This window comes from Wasmannia auropunctata, unplaced genomic scaffold (genome assembly GCF_000956235.1).
Source record: "Wasmannia auropunctata unplaced genomic scaffold, wasmannia.A_1.0 LD336095.1, whole genome shotgun sequence".
Lineage (NCBI taxonomy): Eukaryota > Metazoa > Arthropoda > Insecta > Hymenoptera > Formicidae > Wasmannia > Wasmannia auropunctata.
In genome coordinates this window covers 3,461,408-3,479,401 of record NW_012026795.1, presented here as the reverse complement: position 1 = coordinate 3,479,401, position 17,994 = coordinate 3,461,408, and the positions used below count along the sequence as shown (strand labels likewise).

The 17,994-nt window shown below is 37.2% G+C and overlaps 3 protein-coding genes across 6 annotated transcripts; 1 reads left to right on the top strand and 2 right to left on the bottom strand.

Moving 5' to 3' along the window:
• Positions 1-3,224: 3,224 nt before the first annotated feature.
• On the bottom strand, positions 3,225-5,898 carry LOC105462746 (nucleolar protein 56). The gene is made up of 3 exons (XM_011709586.1): positions 5,753-5,898; positions 4,698-5,266; positions 3,225-4,613 (listed from the first exon to the last, which is right to left on the bottom strand). The coding sequence occupies exons 1-3, from the start codon at positions 5,753-5,755 to the stop codon at positions 3,692-3,694; spliced, it is 1,494 nt and encodes a 497-aa protein (XP_011707888.1). The 5' UTR covers positions 5,756-5,898; the 3' UTR covers positions 3,225-3,691.
• A 1,069-nt stretch (positions 5,899-6,967) lies between these two features.
• On the top strand, positions 6,968-16,508 carry LOC105462745 (bromodomain adjacent to zinc finger domain protein 1A). 4 transcript variants are annotated; one of them, XM_011709583.1, is made up of 14 exons: positions 6,968-7,714; positions 8,937-9,075; positions 9,158-9,372; positions 9,449-9,656; positions 9,745-9,968; positions 10,049-10,719; positions 10,819-11,295; positions 11,579-12,072; positions 12,171-12,944; positions 13,020-13,237; positions 13,318-13,493; positions 13,679-13,792; positions 14,591-14,930; positions 15,505-16,508. In XM_011709583.1, the coding sequence occupies exons 1-14, from the start codon at positions 7,602-7,604 to the stop codon at positions 15,692-15,694; spliced, it is 4,353 nt and encodes a 1,450-aa protein (XP_011707885.1). In that variant the 5' UTR covers positions 6,968-7,601; the 3' UTR covers positions 15,695-16,508. The 4 variants fall into 4 exon arrangements, with proteins under 4 accessions (XP_011707885.1, XP_011707886.1, XP_011707884.1 ...); XM_011709584.1 differs by having other exon boundaries at positions 6,969-7,714; positions 9,446-9,656; positions 15,517-16,508; XM_011709582.1 differs by having other exon boundaries at positions 6,969-7,714; positions 9,446-9,656.
• A 322-nt stretch (positions 16,509-16,830) lies between these two features.
• Positions 16,831-17,969, bottom strand: LOC105462744. Its single transcript, XM_011709581.1, has 3 exons — positions 17,844-17,969; positions 17,249-17,414; positions 16,831-17,027 (listed from the first exon to the last, which is right to left on the bottom strand). Exons 2-3 carry the CDS (start codon positions 17,406-17,408, stop codon positions 16,948-16,950), a joined length of 240 nt encoding a protein of 79 aa, XP_011707883.1. The 5' UTR covers positions 17,409-17,414; positions 17,844-17,969; the 3' UTR covers positions 16,831-16,947.
• Between the last annotated feature and the right edge of the window lie 25 nt (positions 17,970-17,994).

Here is a 17,994-nt window from a genome sequence, read left to right as displayed (position 1 = left end):
CCGATCTCCAGCTTCAACGCGAAAGTCGTATTAATTTAATGCCAACTTAATTCTGTATTCAGGCCACCGTAACGAAGGCAGGGAAATCCGCAAAGTTTCCGAATTATTTACGATGCCAATTAAAAGTTCGCCTCGAGAGAGAGGTACACGGGGTCGAACTTTGGTGGCATCAGTCTGATTCAGTCGGAGGTCGTTAAGTCGGCCCACAATGGTACGGTCTTGTCCCCCGGTTATTAATTGTCCCTTATTAAGACGTCCCCCCGCAACCTCCTCGGCCAGCGGAATATCGATGGAAATTTAACTTTCTAAGTTCGGAGCAATTTGGCGATGTCTCGCGCGATGCGAGATAATGATCTGTCATACCTAACAACCTTGAGTTCAACCTGATAACACGTGCCCGCATAAACTCGGACGATCTGTATCTAAGCGTCGCATGCGTCGCGTAAAGTAGTTAGTACCATTATAGTCAGACAGCGAGTGATTCATTCTGTTCTTAAGACTTTCAAAGTTGGAGAAAGTTCGATAGCATGCGACATGTTCAGATAGAAGGAAAGAGGAACGTTGAAACACGTGAAACAGGTCATTCTGAATATACGTAGATAAATATTATATATATATATATATATATATATATATGTAAAACAATATGCAGAGTAAAAAAACATGCATAAATGCAAATAATGTACAATAATAACAATTAACATACGAGGAAATCAATCATTTTCCCTAATTATTAGGCATTTGAGGCAGCCTAATATAGTCTGTCTAATTGTAAGCCAATGATTAACGCAAAGGCGACGACAAGCAGCATTCCTGTAACTCGTAAAATGCGTGTAACTTCTGTAATATGCGTCATACTACTTGTGTATTATGCGGGAACAAATTTGGCAGGAATTATTGCCGTGTGTGTATTTTATACATAATGTATATTAATCTTGGAAGAATTGGGATTATGCCTTATAGATAAAATGTATCATAAAAATATATACATATACTGTGAAAAAGAACTCGGGAGAGCATAATCTAATTAGTCGCATTTACTTGCCATCGTGTGTACATTGTCTGGAACATGGGACACAATGGAAAAGTTGATGCTTTTATAATTAATAGACTATGCGAAAAATAATTGCGGTAGTCAAACGAAAAAAAACGTGTATGTAAAACTGATGGCAGCGTAGGAGTTGTGTAAGGAGAAAATGAATCATTAGTGGATATTATTAATAAGTGCTTCCCTCTTACGATCATTACGGCAGGATAAATCGATTATTGATTCTCTTTCCTGTAGAAAGGAATGTAGATAGGACGATGTATTTTTAGCATTTCTTTTATCATTGAAAAACTGAATTGAATCTATGCGCAAGATTGGCGTGAGCAAATTTTCGTGATCGATTCAATATCTGCAATCGCATAACGCAGTTACAATCCAATGTAAATTGTTTGAGGATTCGCTGATTGCGTAAACTTTTAACATGAATTAAAAGAAATTGTAATCTTTATTATTACATGATATTATACAATTATCGTAAACTGAGTGGCGAAAGATCATTAGCATTTGATTATATCTTACTAACAATGAAATAATGCATATCCTTCGACGTAAATGTTTATGGAATTATCATCACATCGTAATTAATTCTAGGCAGTAATAATTAATATATTATTGTGTTATACATAATAATCATATTCACATCACACGTTGTTGTTTTTAATTTAGTTTATCTTTGCTGCATGATATTGAAGATATGTTAAATCACTTGTCGCAGAAAAGTTTAGTTTTTATCATGATAAAGAATTTTTACCGAAATTATATGTATATGCATCGTATGTATATATGTTGACTAAAAAAAAAGAAAAGAGAGATGCTTGGCATTTATCTTTCGATTTTTAACAGCAATACGCAGACAAAAATTCACAAGTTGAAATTAAACTCAGTGGCAAAGCTAGACGTTATACACATGTTATAAGAATGGTTTTTATTATCTATTTCTATAAAAAAAAAAAAGTATACAATGTAGTATTAGTGTTACGAGAGATTGCAGAGATCTCAGAAGCAATTGATATAATAGAAGCCATTCTGTAATTATATATAGAAAGGAGTATCATGTCGAATATTATCCAAATTGTTTAGTTTTGCTCTGTAAAATTGACTCAAAGAGATCATGTACGCTAGATGAAGAACTTTCATGCGAGTACCAGAGACTGAATTATGTAAAGGCAAATGTGGGGCCCTTTACAGTTTCCATTATTTGAGCATTTTATATGAGGCAAGATGTTTTAACAACATAGGCAGGGAGATATATTTTTCAAATATGAAAATATATATTGTACAAATATATAAAAAAGAGAAAAGTTGTTTTAGTCAATTCAACGCATAGAGAATCCATCAACCGATTGTTAAGCGTTATTATTACGGGGGTGCATGTACAGTTTAGTGTTATAAAACCCTTTGTAAAACTCAAAGTTAACACAAATCGCGAGATCGCACCTTTTGAAAATTAGTTTCCTTATAGCTGGCGAAAATTCTGCAATATTTACGCAAATGTAAATTATCATTCTCCATTAAAAATTTACAGCATACATATTATTTACGCGCGATAATATTGTTTATGGCACTTAAAGTTTATTGAATTGATATCGCTACAAATTCTCAAATTATAAATTAAGTATAAAAAACTTGAAAATTGAAATTCATGTAAAAATTTATGGCAACGAAATCTTTAATACGTTTTATATAAATATGTTATTGTGTAATGAATATTTGGAATACCAAATATTATGAGGAATGTACTAATATATATCAATATTAGTCGCGCGTATAAAAAAAAAATATATATATATACATATAATATGTGATGTGTAAAATATATGAATTCATATAAAATTTATATTTGATCAATCAACGATTATTAATTCTCCGATATGAATCATGGCAGGATGATATATTGCTTATAATATTTATATGCGATCCAATAATTAAATAATCTCAGTGGATTTTTGAGATTCTGAGACTTCGTTAAAATTAATATAATTTTATTGTATAATTATTGTTTAGGTATTTATATCTATAATTTTACAAACTTATCGTTATTAAATGATAATTGGTGCTGGTGTTAACACATAATATTATGAGAATTTCCTTACTTTACTTTCATTATTATAATTACCTCTCTTCCTGTCCCTGTCAAATATAAATAGAAAATGCAGTAAAAATAGAAGCTATTAAATTATCTTTCTGTTCTGTTCGTAAATTTTACGTCATTTTATTATTTCCTTAGAATATAGGTATATTCTTACAGCGTCTTTTGTAATACAGTGTCTTTTTACAGTGATACAAAAATATATAAAAATACAAACAGAAATATAAATGTTACATAGAAGGAGTTTGTTCATTAAAAATTTCTATATTTTCGTATATTCTTGTATTGTTGTAAAAAGACTATAAGTATTTGCAATTGTAATGTATAAATCTGCAGAGAATACAGAAACTCGTCACTGCTAAATAACAATTTTGATACAAAGAAAAAATGCAAATAGTATGCAAATAGTGTCTTTTTATACAGGATATCCAGAAAATCGCCTATGTTTATATAGCTTTTTTTCTTTCCTTTCCCAAATCCCTTTCCGAAGTATTGCGGGCAATTTTCTGGACACCCTATATATACATGTATATATATGTATAGAAAGCAATTTTTTATTCGTCATTTGATTTCGATTTTTTCTTTTTTTTCTTTTTCTGCAATGACGTATTCACTTCGCCGTTTTCGATGTGGCCATTTTCATGTGTATCATTTTCTTGCGTATCATTTTCGAGTGTATCATGTTTCCTCTTTTTATCATGTTTCTTTTTCTTCTCCTTCGCTTCTTTTTTCTGAGCAGCCAACATTTGTGCAGTTTCCTCCAGTGCCTCTCTCATCACCTCCAGATTCTTCTTCGGTATACTGTTGCCATCTGAGTAGAAGATTAGTCTCTCCTCTACTTGCTGACGTAATTTTTCACCGAATATCTTCGTCGGTGTCTCCGCGAAACAATCGATTCTAGAGGCAATGGAACATTTGTTCGCCAGGTACCTCGCAATTCTACCCTTATTATTCTTGCCGGCGCGACCGATGAACGTAGAGTGGAACAGAAGTCCGTATTTCGGCGTATTCTGCTTTCCACGGCTTTTCAACGCTCTAAACAAGGCCTTCTCAGCGCCCAATATTTGAACGGTAGACGCCGGTGCCTTTGCTAAATTAGTGAGCGATCCGGCGTGCGCTATTAATCTGGCGCCGACCTGATCCCCGATCAAACTGGCTAAATTCGGCGCTACTCCCGCCATTTTCTCCGTCAAATACGCGGACATTCTTTTCCTAAAGTCCACCAACGCGATGACGCGTCCAGCGAAGATCTCGACGTTCATCAGATCAATTGGACTTATGTCCATTCCCATGGACGACTTGGCCCCGCTGACGATGGCCTCGGCTCTTGCTCTGTCCATGACAACTTCTTCCAACAACGCTAGCTTGTCATCCGTTAGTTGTGTCCTGTCTTTTATCACCTGGGCGACCTTTGCGTACATATAATTCTCTGGGACTATCTTTGAAAGTTCCGGGTAGTGATAACTGTACCACTCTCTAAAATCAAAATGAAAACGTTATCCTTCGAGTATCTTTGAGAATCTTATTTTATTTCCGGTATTCAAGGAGGTATATACGTACCGCATACGCATGCTGAACGTGTTGATATCCTTGTCCAGTTGATCCAGTAAGGTTATACTTTGGATAATCATGTTGTCCACTCGGTTCACATTGAATTTGACCTTCGCTCTCGAGTAACTGTGACCGAGGCCTAGTTGTGCGATTGAGGAGTTCTGGGAAGTGAAGCCTTTCACCAGATTGTGAAAGTGGAGCCTTAATCCCCTCGTGATTTCGGGTATGGCGTTGAGATGGTCGCACCTGATCTCCAAGGTCTCGGTGATGCTGGCACCGAGTTTGGGATCCGCGACACCGAGCACGACTTCCTTCTTGGTCAATCCGCCGAAGCTGGAATCCAGGAAGAGCCTCAGATCCTCCGTTACGATTCCCTCGGAGATACTGTTGATATTTTCCAGAGCGGACAAGGCTGTCTTGAAGGGTGAAAATCCGACGAGGCTTACGATGCTGCGAAAACGCGCCAGGTCCGTTACGGACTGTTCCACCTGAGGTAACAGCATTCCAATTTGTTCGAACTCTTTAACGCGAAATATGGCGTAGCCAGCGGCATGTTCAAATAGAACAAAAAGCTTCGTCTGTAAAGCAAGAAGTTTAATTAGCATTATCAAGTAATAGTAATATTCTATAAATAAAAATATCATGATCATCTTTCTATTCCAGTACAAATTCTAAACACCTTCAGTCTGCCCGAGTCTCTACGCCAGCTAGATGTTATCATCATTTCTGTTATCGTATTGTTGTCATTTTATTTTCAAAATAAATATCGTGTGCAAAATAACCTGTATTAATTGAAGGTTAAGACGAAGTTACGAGATTCGTAAATATGTAATCGTTCATAAAACGATGTCCAAAACGTGCGAACGGAATTTACATTAAGTTTTGAAAAATATTTATAACCAACTTCAGATCTAGACGTTATTTACGTGTAAAACTAAAACAAATTGCGACGCTCGCGTACCGACACGTCGCATCGGCAGATTGTTAAGTGGAGAAGAATTAGAATTTACACACAGTCCAATAAGTAATTCGCGTAATTCGGAAATTGTCGCTTATGTGCTTACCATTTTTAAAAAACCATATATTTTTTATCTATCTACGCTGTACGCTGCGTCGTAAAAGATTTCAACACACGTGAACTCTTGGCGAGGTTCGGCCATGTGCACTGTGCAGTCGCCTGTCGCAGTGGATGTTGACCGGATGTGATGTTGGTATGGTAGAGATAGCAGCACACAGCAGCAAGATGGATGAAACAGCACTTCCTGTGATTCAAGATTGCCTTTTACCAGAGCAGAGAGGATCCTCTCTGATCAGAGTATGATAAAGAAGTTCAAACATAAATATATACATATACATATATATATGTATATATGTATATACATATATATATATAATAATATTAAATATGTATATGTACATACATACACTGTATACTGTGTGTATAGTGTATACGCTATTATAGTCAGCTGATTGGCTGCAAATTTAATTAGAAATTTATAGCCCAGGTAGATATATATGTATATACCTATATACATATATATACATATACATGACAATAAATATTAGTTTGCTTGGAAAATTGACATCAATTGTATTAGACTCAGTCTACAACAGGCAATTGAAATAAATAAAAGCGAAAGGCTTAAAGGCTCACTATTATATTATTCTTGTTGTAGATCGAATTAACGTCTTAAAGCTCGTATTTTGCAGTCTATTGACACAATCTGACAGCTAACAGTCGATTATAGAATCGAAAAAATTATTTTGCTCTCTAATCTGTGCATTCAACAAAGAAAAACATTCTCTCCCATTTCATACGTTTACGCAGCTCAAAATTATAAATTAAATTTCTTTTATAATTTCAACGTACGCGTCGTAAATGTGGCCATAGCACGCGATAAAAAAAAGAGACGTATCTGATTGGCGCATATTTTTTTGACGTATTACGGCGCATATGCATGGAAACTGCCCACGCGAATCTTTGACTGATATATATATAATTGATGAATCCGCGCCAAGATCGTACGGGAATAGTTTTATGCCCTCTGCACAATTCGTAACTATGACAAAAGCGAGCACCATTCAAATTACTAATTTTGTAATTAATTGTCGTTGAACAGTTGTTCATCTCCCATCGATAAAAAAAAACCTGCTCGTCTTTCCGGCCGATCGAATCGGCCAATCAAACTTCCGATTCGAATCGAACGTAAAAAGGCGGGATCATGTCACGCCGAGAGCCCGCGTTCAGGCGGGAGCGCACCTGCGTCGGCTGCGTCCTCCCGCTTCTGCTCCGCTCCTCTTTCGAGCGCGAGCGCGCCTGGCTGATCTGCGCGCGAAACCACGCGAAACGTCAAGTTGGCAACGACGGCGGCGTGCTACAGGCACAGCTACTCTCGTCGTTGGCTTCCGGCGCCGTGTATAGTACGTACGTACGACGGCGACCCAGGTGTGCGGAGCGTGTAAGCGCCGTTGTTGAACCGTGTGTGTGCCTGTGGACGGCGGTCAGGCATCGTCGTCGAGGTAGGCTTGCCGCGTTTCGTCGTTGTTATGAGCTTACCACGGCGCGCCGGGAGATTCGTCGCCGCGTGGTTGCGTTACGCGATAATACCGGATCGCCGATCGGCGCCGACGAGGAGCCCCGCGGCCTGACGTCGGCGGGTTGCCCGGTGCAAGCCTCACGTCCATCGCCCTGTGCCACTTGGCGTGCGTCGCGCGTGAGAGAGCGAGAGAGCGAGAGAGCGAAGAAGAGGGAGGGAGAGAGAGTAAGTCGTCCGCGGCACCGATCTTCGCGGCGCGTCGGGAAGGCGGAGGAAGAAGAGGAGAAAGAAGGAAGAGAGGAAGGAGGAGAAGGAGAGAGGACCGTCGCAGTCGCGGTCGCGGTTGTTCGTCGTCGTCGCGGTTGTCGTTGTCGAAATGCCGCTGCTACGCAAACAGCCGTTCCAGCGGCTTCACGTCTCCTCGGACTTCAGGGACGACGACGAGGTGTACCACTGCGAGGTTACCAACGAGATATTCAAGAACTACAAGTAAGTACCTCGCAGAGAGGACGCGGACACGGGGCAGTACGGCGGCGGCGGCGGAAATTTTTGGGTCCGACCGCGGAGTACTTGGTCTCCCGCTCGATCTCCGTCCGGGGAAATCTCTCTCGCCCCGTCGGGATTGTCGCCCGCGTTTACGCCGCGTCGACGGCGTCTCGCATCGCCGAGCGACGATCGCGGGGAGACCGATATACGTTGCTGCATTAAAATGCGATCGATTGTTTATCGTGGGCAGCGGCCTGGTTCGCCTCGCGTTACCGAGCAAATAATGCGCCAATTATCCGTTCTGAGAGCTTGCTGGATTGCGCAAAAACTGATACGATCTTGGGTTCTAAGGTTAGACCGAAGCGTGTCTTCTTGAGACATACTCAGAACGAAAAGTTAAACCGAAATTAAAATTAATTTGTATTAGAAATGGATATAGGAGTAGAAAAGGATTAATTTAATTGGCAATTAATTCGAACGATAGAATTGCAAGAATTCCTGACTGTACTCGTTCCTGATACAATCTTTCCTCTTACGTATTACAAAAAAAAAAAATCGTTCATTATGTCAGTCGTAATATTCAACGAGTTTTAGTTGTCGGTTAAGTTAATTCTAGATAATTTGGTCAAAGTCTCCCTGAACACAATTCTATTTGAAAATCAATTCAATCCGATCAAGTATTCTAATTGGTTAAGAATTTGCATTTATATAATTTGTATTAACGATTGTCACATAATAAATAATCAACATAAACAAATCATTGTTTCTTGTGAAATCTATTACATCCATATAGCTTATATAAACATTAAATAAGTTTGTAATCAAGTAGACTTATACATTGCTAATTTATATTACTAATAAATTAAATGGGTTTTACTATGCTATTAGTTGTCACACTGTTATTTAAGCATAATTTAATTTCTATATTATTTTAATGATTTTATATATATATATATATATATATATATAAAATAAAACAATTTTTTTATATAAAAATTAAAATTTTGTAAACTGTACATACACTTAATTATATATAAACACATATATTTATTTATTTTTTCATTTTTAAATAAATTTAATAATTAACTTTTATTTTGTTTTTTAAAACTTACATATGAAGATTTAGTAAGTTAGAATTAATTAAAAATAAATATGCACATATAAATGAAACAATTTATTCTGTATAAATTTTATTGCAATGAACATTATGTATTTTCTGTTACAGTGAATTTTGCGAGCGGATTATCTTGTGTAACTCCCTTATATGGTCGTGCAGCATCACAGGTAAGACTAATATGACATTTGAGGAAGCTTTACAATGCGAAGAAAATGCGAAGAGGAGCTTGAAAGAATTTCCAATGGAGGTACAGTTATAATTTTATGTAATCTATATTGTATTAACATTAATATGTATATTATATTAAAATATTATTTCACATTTTTTAGCTGCGAATCCCCATATTGTATCTTGCTAGTAAAACAAATAGGTCTTCTTTTAACGAGATGATTGAAGACGTTTACCAGTTTGCGAGAGATCGCTACTTTGTAGGAGAAATGGTAGAGGCTAGTTTTACCGAGGAGGCCTGGTGTAACTGCCACGTTCTTCAAGTTATCGTACCTACGGAACAACAAGTTAAGGCATATATGAATGAAAATGGCAGGTAAATAAGTCAATTGGGTTTTATAAAACCATTTCATTAGCTTTCTATTTTCTATTCTGTGCGGCTGTTTCAGAAGTCTACAAGAACATTATTATCATCCACCAGCGAAATTATTTCGTTACGAGGTAGAGCAATTAGATTCCGGAGATTCTGACGTCAGTGAGATTATGATAGTGGAAGCATCTCAGGTCAGAAGACGAAAGCAACATTACAGCAGAGATCGTAACAAGATATTTCTTCGTCAACTCTGTGAACAAAATGATAGCGGTATATGGGTTGTCAAGGTTAATAATCGTTGATATAAAATTATGAACATCTAACAGTACGATTTGTATGCTCCTATAATATTTTTTTGTCTTATTGTCGTAACAGGAAAGCGTTTTGGAAAAGTACGGGATTAACAAAGTGCGTTTTGATACCATATTTGCTGGAACACTCCCAGATTTTACCGTGCGTGTAAAGAGATCCGTTAAGCAAAAACAAGAATCCATAGATAAATTTCTCACCTCGGATGTGTCGAAACAAAGAGTAGAGAAAGCGGATCCTCTGAGAAAAGTGAATGATACTGGTGTGGTGAAGAAATTTCGGAAGCCAAGGTAAAAAGAAAGCGCTGTTCAAAAGACGTGTCTATTTAATATATTTTGTTAATATCTCCGAAATGTTTTTCTGTTAACAGGATGAACGGTAAGTTCAAAGAGGAGCTTAAGGCAAAAGCCTTGGAAGAGAAAGCGAAACGTAAAGAAGAAAGGGCGCTAAAGAGCGAGCGTAAAAAGGAGAAGAAGCAAAAGTTAGCGGCTTTAGCTGCGTACATGAAACAGTGGAACAAACCGAGAGAAGATCTCGATTGTGAGGATCTCAGTCCAATTCCCGAACCCACGGTTATCAAGTGCAACATACCAAACGAGAAGTTCGGAGATTTCGCTATGATATCGGAATTTCTCGACTTCTTCAACGAAGAATTAGAGGTGCCCGTATACTTTCCGGGAGGCTTTAATTTGGAATTGGTGGAGAAGGCATTATTGACCAAAGAAGCGTCCGGTCCTTGGAGTGATCTTTTACAATTGTTGCTGTCAAACATATTTAAATACCAAGCTGGAGAGGACAATGAAGTTGACGCGCAGGCGTCTACCTTGTTGGACGACAGTGCTTACGAGGATGCATCGTCGATGGCAAAAGCCATTAAGCTCGCTACGCTGGCGTCTAGATGGTGCCCCGCTTATCAGGGATGTAAATTGTCGGAACTTACGTTAGATCATGTGACGCTGAGCGAGATTTTGAGGCAGCATTTATTGAGCTCCGGAGGACGCATAAGCGAAGCCGCTTCGAAATGGCGATATTCTCAAAAGGGTACATATGATTTATTTAATATTAATGTGCTTTATTTATTAATGTTATTTATGCAAAGTTATTTATTAATGTTATACTTTTTATAAAAACACTGTGTAGGTGGCTATACAAATTACGATGAGCCAGCTCTTCTTTTGAGGCTAAACGAAGGCTACCTTTTGCGATTGTTGGGCCATCGAAATGTCTGCGAGTTTGAGCTGGACGACAAAATAAAGGTCGTCACGTGTCTGATCAACCAGTTGCTTACGTTCGCATCGATACGCGATGCAATCGAGGAGCGATACGATAAGTTGCATCAAGCGAAAAGGGAATTGAAGTTGTTCTTGCTTGCTGAACAGAAAAAGGAGAAGGAAGAGAAGGAAAGGATGCGAGAACGCGAGAAGGAAGGAAAACTTGAGGATGAAGAGCCGAAACCGAAAAAGATCACGCGTGGTAATTACGAGGAAGAAAAGAAAAAAGAGGAATATGAAAATAAATTAAAGGAATTGCAGCAAGCATCGAGGGATGATAAGATGATGATTTACTTGGGTGCAGATAGAGCTCATCGAAGATACTGGAGATTTATATCTATACCAGGTATGCCTTTACATTTTTGCTTCTACAAAATATTAAATGTCCAAAATTGAGAAAGATTCTATGTTTTATCAACACTAGTTACAGTTAAATATATGTCACTTTGCATTTAAAAATGTTATATAAAATAATTAAAAAAGAAATTTATTTACATTCAATTTTTTATTCTCAATGTAATTTTCCACTATTATAGAACTATTTATAGAATTTTTGATAAAAATTTATAATACCCTTTATAAAAATAAAGAGTTATTATTTTAATTTTTCTCGATCTTTTTTATTGTAGGATTATTTGTAGAAAATGACGAACGTTGGCCTGGAAACTGTCTTCCCGAAGGTACCCCACATCATCCAGAATTGCAAGACAAGGAAGCAACTTATGCATATCTAAAAAATAAATTTGAGGATGAGTTCAGCGACAAAGAAAATAGTTTTAAAAAATTGAAGAAATCGCCTAAGAAGCTTTTATCCTCGGATAAAAATGGCATTAAATCGCCACGGAAAGAACCAAGCCCCCGGAAGGAATTTAAACAGGATCTCACCAATATCAAAAGAAGTTTGGTACTGTGTACGGGAGACAAAGATTGTCCTGTTCATTGCAAGAGATCGCTGACAACTTGGAGTTTCTACGGCAATCAAGAGGACATTCAAGCACTAATAGATAGCTTAAGTACAAGGGGTATCAGGGAGAGTGAGCTTAGAAATAATCTTTTACAAGAGATGGACAATTTGCTCCTTGTTATCGACGAGTGTCCGAAACACAGACTAAATCCTGAAGTTGTAAGTATATTTTTGTATAGTTTATTAAAGCTTGTACATGTATGCTGTATAATTATGCTTGGCTAAAGGACAAAAAGTAAATAGATGTCCGTACATAGTTTTCAGAGTCTAATAAAGGACAAATCAATAAGGCAAAGAAAAATAAATATGAAAACGCGAACTTGAATTTTCCTCCTGATATGTCGATCGACGACGTTATGGAATTAACTTTGAGAGATCACATTTTGGACTTTGAGGATAAGATCAACGCGGGTTGTCTGGGATGCCTTAAGATTATCGATCGCCTTGTCTGGAGAAGTGCGATCAACCAGAGAAGTTACGACAAACAGTGCGACAAATTAATGTGCGCCGGTAGTGAGGTGGACATAGATATACTACCTAATGCTCTGGTAGATAAGATAAAGAACGAGTCTAAACACAGTAGACCCGGCACCCCCGATTCCGAGGTTGGGAGTATTAACATAAAGACTTACAAGGATCCAGGAATGTACTTAGGACTACCCGGTGACGACGAAATGGTGCCCGATCAAAGGCAACAGGCGACCATCAAACAACTAGCTTGTTCCATTTTGCAGTTGTCTAACGCTATAGAGCAGAGGTACTTACAGAGACCACTGGGGCCCGATCAAAAGGATAAGAAGTGGTCGGGCGAGGAGGCGCGAGAGAGATGGGAACAGTCACTGATCGCGTCTACAAACTGGTCCCAGTTGTTTGTTCACTTAAGTACTTTGCACAACAGCGTCGCGTGGGACAGAAGCGCGTTAAACGCTCAATGCCGTATATGTCGAAGGCGTAGGGATGCGGAGAACATGTTGCTTTGCGACGGATGCAACAGGGGACACCATCTCTACTGTCTGAAACCGAAGCTTACTGTAATTAATAGTTTATTACACTTATGTTTCCACAATAACTATCGTTATTATTTTCTTGTTATTTCCTACATACAGGCTGTACCACCGGGAGATTGGTTTTGTACGGCATGCAGACCGCCGGAGATAAAACCGAAAGAGAAAGCTCAAAAGCGGAAGAGATTCGAGGACGAGATCGAGGAGGAGACAATATTAACCAAAGAGACGCGACACAATCGCGCTAAGCGCGTGCCACACAGCGACGATGAGGCCGATCAAGAAGACGATCAAGATGATGAAGAAAGCGAGGAAGACATGTAAGTTGTCTCTCCGTAGCATTAAAACTTTGTTATCTTAATTATTAATTTAAATAACAATTCGTTTATAACAATTTTAGAAATATACGACCGGAGAATTTATGCGCGTCGTGTAAAAGTGGTGGAAAGTTGATTTCTTGCGACACATGTTCAAATCGTTATCACTTGGAGTGCGTGGAACCGCCATTGTCGAGGAATCCTAGAGGAAGATGGTCTTGCACCAAGTGCAAGGATAAAAAGCGAAACGCAACAAAAGGTAACGGGGAATAATTACTGAAGGATACGCAGACGAAAATGTTTTTAGGCGTTACTCTTCTGTTATAATTCGAGAAAGAACAAAGTTTCCGCGTTCAATGTAGCGATAGAACTTTATAGAGGTATAGAGAAGTTGTTGTAAGGATATTGTAAGAAAGTTTCTTAGCGTTAAAATTATGTTGATAGTGAGGGGGCGCGAGAGGGAAAGAGACAAGGAGAGGCTGTGCGCAGCAGCAGCACGCTCTCGCATCCATGGCTTTGCCAAGAGCCTCCTCACTACAGAATCTACAGACTGGGACGGTCTGTATTGTATCCCTTTTCTTATTGTGTGTATATATATGTGTAGCATCTCCATGGCCATTCTTTTTTTTTTTTTTTTTTTCGTTTCTTGGAAAGCACCGCACATTAAAAGAGTACAGGGTCTGTTCATCATCTAAATAATTATCTTGTAATAACATATGAGCCTCCTCTCCTCTCTAACTGAGTAATGAATTATCTACTGTAAATCTGTCGACATTCACCTTTTTTATTCTTAGTTATTTCATTAAACGTTTTTATATTATCACTTATATTTTTAGAAAGACGATATTTCTCTTCCGTTAATACATATCTGAATAAAAAGAATCTGCACATAAATTAATATAATAAATCTGATAAACGAATAATTACTGTGGACTTTAATTCATATAAATCTGGATTAATTTTACAACGTAGACTTTTTTTATTGAAATGTATAAATCTTTTCTTACGTTATTTTCATATAAAATTGAATATTTTAACTTGAAATAATATATGGCACGATATGCACACACGCACACACAGAAATATAATTCTTGTTTTGACTTCTGAGTAAAATGGGATTTTGTTATGGACAGACCCTAGCATAGCATTACCTCCCGTCATGTAAATGCTAGATATACATATCTTAACATCTTGGCAATGAAAATCATAAGCTGTTGCTAACCCATGTGTATGTCACATGAACATATCATTGATAGAACTTTAATTTTTAGTGTAGACTTCAAGTAATTAGTGAGTGATTTCAAATTGAAATGACAAAACGTAATTTGCTAATATGAAAATTTTTTATATATACAGATAGTAGTGCATCGGATGACACTGAACCGAGACAAACGCGACGTGCGACGAAAAGAGCCGCCGAAGGAGACAAGAATTCGATTCAGGGATCCATGACTAGATTGCAAGAATTATTGGCCGAGATCTGGCATCACAGAGATTCATGGCCGTTTTTGTCACCCGTTAGAAAGGATGAGGTTCCAGATTATCACGATATCATCTCTAATCCGATGGATTTTGGAACTATTAAGTACAAACTTGGTAACGGCGACTACGAGACACTAGATAAATTCTTTAGCGATTGCCAATTGGTCTTTGAAAACTGCGGATTGTACAACAAGGAGCATAGTACTGTGTACAAGTAAGTATCAACGTTATTGTTATTGGTTTCACGCAAGTTCGGATGCCAGAGATTACAATACTAATTAGTGTTAATTTCGTCTACATATTTTGTCTACATTATTAACGACAACTCTACACGTACATTGATTTTAATTAACATATTACTATTATTACTAATAACAAAATAAATTACACTTATTTTTTTTGTCTCATTTGTATGCTAACTTTGACTTGAGATTTGTATAGATAAATTGTTAATGTAACTGGTAGGTGTAATTCGGATTAGGTCGACAAAATATCACGAAAACAACAAAATATAACACATGTTAACACACGGCTATAATTCGGTCAAATTACACTTAATATAAAAAGCTACTCTACACGTTATAGATAAATGTAATTAACTATTTTATGATTGCCTAATGGAAGGAACTCGACTTCTTTACATCTCACAAAATTTACGAACGTGTCAATTCGTCCGTAACTCTCAGTACAAATAAGGCTTCGCTGTTGTTGATGTAAATAATCTTTGGCCTCCGAACCAATTTGGAAATGTGCGTGTAAGAAGCGAGGCTATGCTTTGTTAAAAATAGTTACGTGTATAGTGCAGGTATGCGATTACGCAAATTCTTCGAGAAACGCTGCAAAGAATTAGGCCTGAATTTCGACGAGGCACTTTTCCAAGAAGAGCCCAAGATTAAGAGGGCGAGATTGGATAGCGACGACGTCGAGGAAAACGGCACATCGGAAAGCGACGAGAGCGAGACGCAGAAGAGAAGATAGAATAAACAAGATTAGATACATATATTTCATTACGAAGCATACTCATGAAATTCAAATTTCAAGGGCCGCTCATATTTTATATATTTTGAACTCAGCATATTTTGTGGACTTGTATATCCGGTGATGTTGAGCGGTTGAAAGATTCTGTATGTAGTCCAAGATATTTATAAATTATACACTTTTTTTTTCTTTCTACGGAGTAATATAAAGTTACGCTGGAACAAATTTCACGGAATAGTGCAACTACAAAAATTTATTCTGATCAAAATCAATGATACAAATATATACAAAAAAGATTTTCTCTCACTTTATAATCGACTTTTTCGAGGCTTCTTGTAATAAAGACATCTGCAGTATTATTTGCAAGAATGCATATAGCCACACGTATACTTTTAGATGATATCGCGCACGCGTAGAGCATTTCAAAATGACATATACAGCTGATTAGTTTCCATTTGCTTCGACTAGAATACAGGGATAGCACTATTTTTTCTCTAGATGTAAACAAGAAGAGATGCTCGATATATATATTCTCGCATCGATCAATTATTTATTATTTTTTTAATATTATTCACGTAAAGCGGCAACCTATATATTACTCATTGCCGTAGTTATAATTAAGAATCGTTAACCGCATACGGTAAATCTATCACTATAAATTTTGCTTTTCTCAAGATAGTCTGTACTCGAGCTTTAACGATAGAATACGAGCACGGCTTTCAAAAAAAAAAGGAAAAAAACGCATAAGTCAGAAGTATCGTTTATAAAAATTTATGTTTGTAGATCCAGACAATAAAATTGGATACTTTTGTACTGCGTGTTCTGTGACTGTTATCAACTGAAGAATATTATTTCAAGTATTTTATTACGCCCGTGTATAAATTTTTGTTTTATCAGTAGTACTTATGTTTTCGCATATTTAGTTTATTTTTAACATTTTTTTCAATTTTTTTCACGCTAGATTTATGTAACAGTTATGGTACAAAATGATCGATTGTATTATGCGGTAATTACAGAAAAGCGTTCTTTTTTAGTCATGTATATTTTACGATTATTTTGATAACACAAAAACCTTCAAATAGATTTTTTTTTAAACAATTTCCTTTCGCCTCCGTAAGTTATTTCTCTACACATTCTACAGATTAAAGATTTATTTCCTCTAATTGAACAGAGAAAAGATTACAGGGTTTCCTTTCTCTCTTACACATGTTTGTTTTTAACATTTAATTTGGTTTAACGATTGCATCTCTACTTCAATGATGGGGACCTGGAGGACCGTGGAACATCTCGTCATGAATTTTCTTCCATTTCGCAACGTTCTCAGGAGAGTACGCTGAAAACAGAGATAGCACAGTTAACACACATATTCCACTGACCGGACAAATGAGACAAGCTGCAGGGGGTCAATTGTGTATCTTAAAACGAGATGAAAATTTCAAAAATAAGCAATTTACAAGATATTAACCAATGAAATTAAAAATATTTTAATGAATTTGCTCACTTGTAATTTTCACCTTATTACTTCAAGATACACAATTGAGGGCTGGGACTTACATAATCTTTGAATTTTATAAAATATGGGGAACGCTACGAGCGTGCCGATTAGCATATATTTATACAGCCAACTGTGCTTTATGTAGTACTTGTAGGGAAACTGAGCGGCCTTCGCGGTCAGCGTGTATGGATACTTCATGGGTCGAAATGGTTGCGACATGTTGGCCTGTCAACAAACGAATTAACCATTAACGCTCGTTTTGCGCTTGGCGAACGTAAATAATAACGGTAATACGACACGACAGATCTATGTGAAAAATCTTTCAGCGCGAGAGCACCAAGTGTCAACACCGTCAAGTACAGGTTAGTTATGTCGATACCTATAAACATTACGCAAAAAAATTTAGTTCTTTTTTTTTCCAAATCAGACATGAATAGAGATTAACGCGATTCACGTCATTAGTGCGAATGGAATGGGGTTTGGAATAATAAAATTTATATTGGCCGATCCGCGAAGGAAGAAAATGACGTGGTCGAAAGTGACGATTTAACCTCGCATGTCGCCGAAAATCATTATGGAATTGCAAAAGGAAACGGTTGTCATACACTTAGCGCTGTTTACTTCTACGTTTAACGACAGTTTTAAATTACTCACTGTTTCGAATTTATAGTGTATAACAATTACGCCGAATTATGTAATATATCAGAGACTCCTCTTTCGAATCGCAAGTCGCAAGACCCAAGAGCAGGATACAGCATGGATAAGAAATAATCGGAACAGATGAGTTTTCAGTGGAGAAGTTGTG

What these genes read in the sequence shown, in the direction of transcription:
- LOC105462744 (XM_011709581.1), bottom strand. Translation starts at nt 17,408, where the DNA reads ATGTCGCAACCATTTCGACCCATGAAGTATCCATACACGCTGACCGCG. An exon ending in TTATAAAATTCAAAGATTAT is followed by an intron (nt 17,028 to 17,248) that starts GTAAGTCCCAGC and finishes CTCTGTTTTCAG; the next exon opens with CGTACTCTCCTGAGAACGTT.
- LOC105462745 (XM_011709582.1), top strand. Translation starts at nt 7,602, where the DNA reads ATGCCGCTGCTACGCAAACAGCCGTTCCAGCGGCTTCACGTCTCCTCG. An exon ending in TATATGAATGAAAATGGCAG is followed by an intron (nt 9,373 to 9,445) that starts GTAAATAAGTCA and finishes CGGCTGTTTCAG; the next exon opens with AAGTCTACAAGAACATTATT. An exon ending in AAAGCGAAACGCAACAAAAG is followed by an intron (nt 13,494 to 13,678) that starts GTAACGGGGAAT and finishes TTATGTTGATAG; the next exon opens with TGAGGGGGCGCGAGAGGGAA.
- LOC105462746 (XM_011709586.1), bottom strand. An exon ending in ACGTTCAGCATGCGTATGCG is followed by an intron (nt 4,614 to 4,697) that starts GTACGTATATAC and finishes TTTTGATTTTAG; the next exon opens with AGAGTGGTACAGTTATCACT.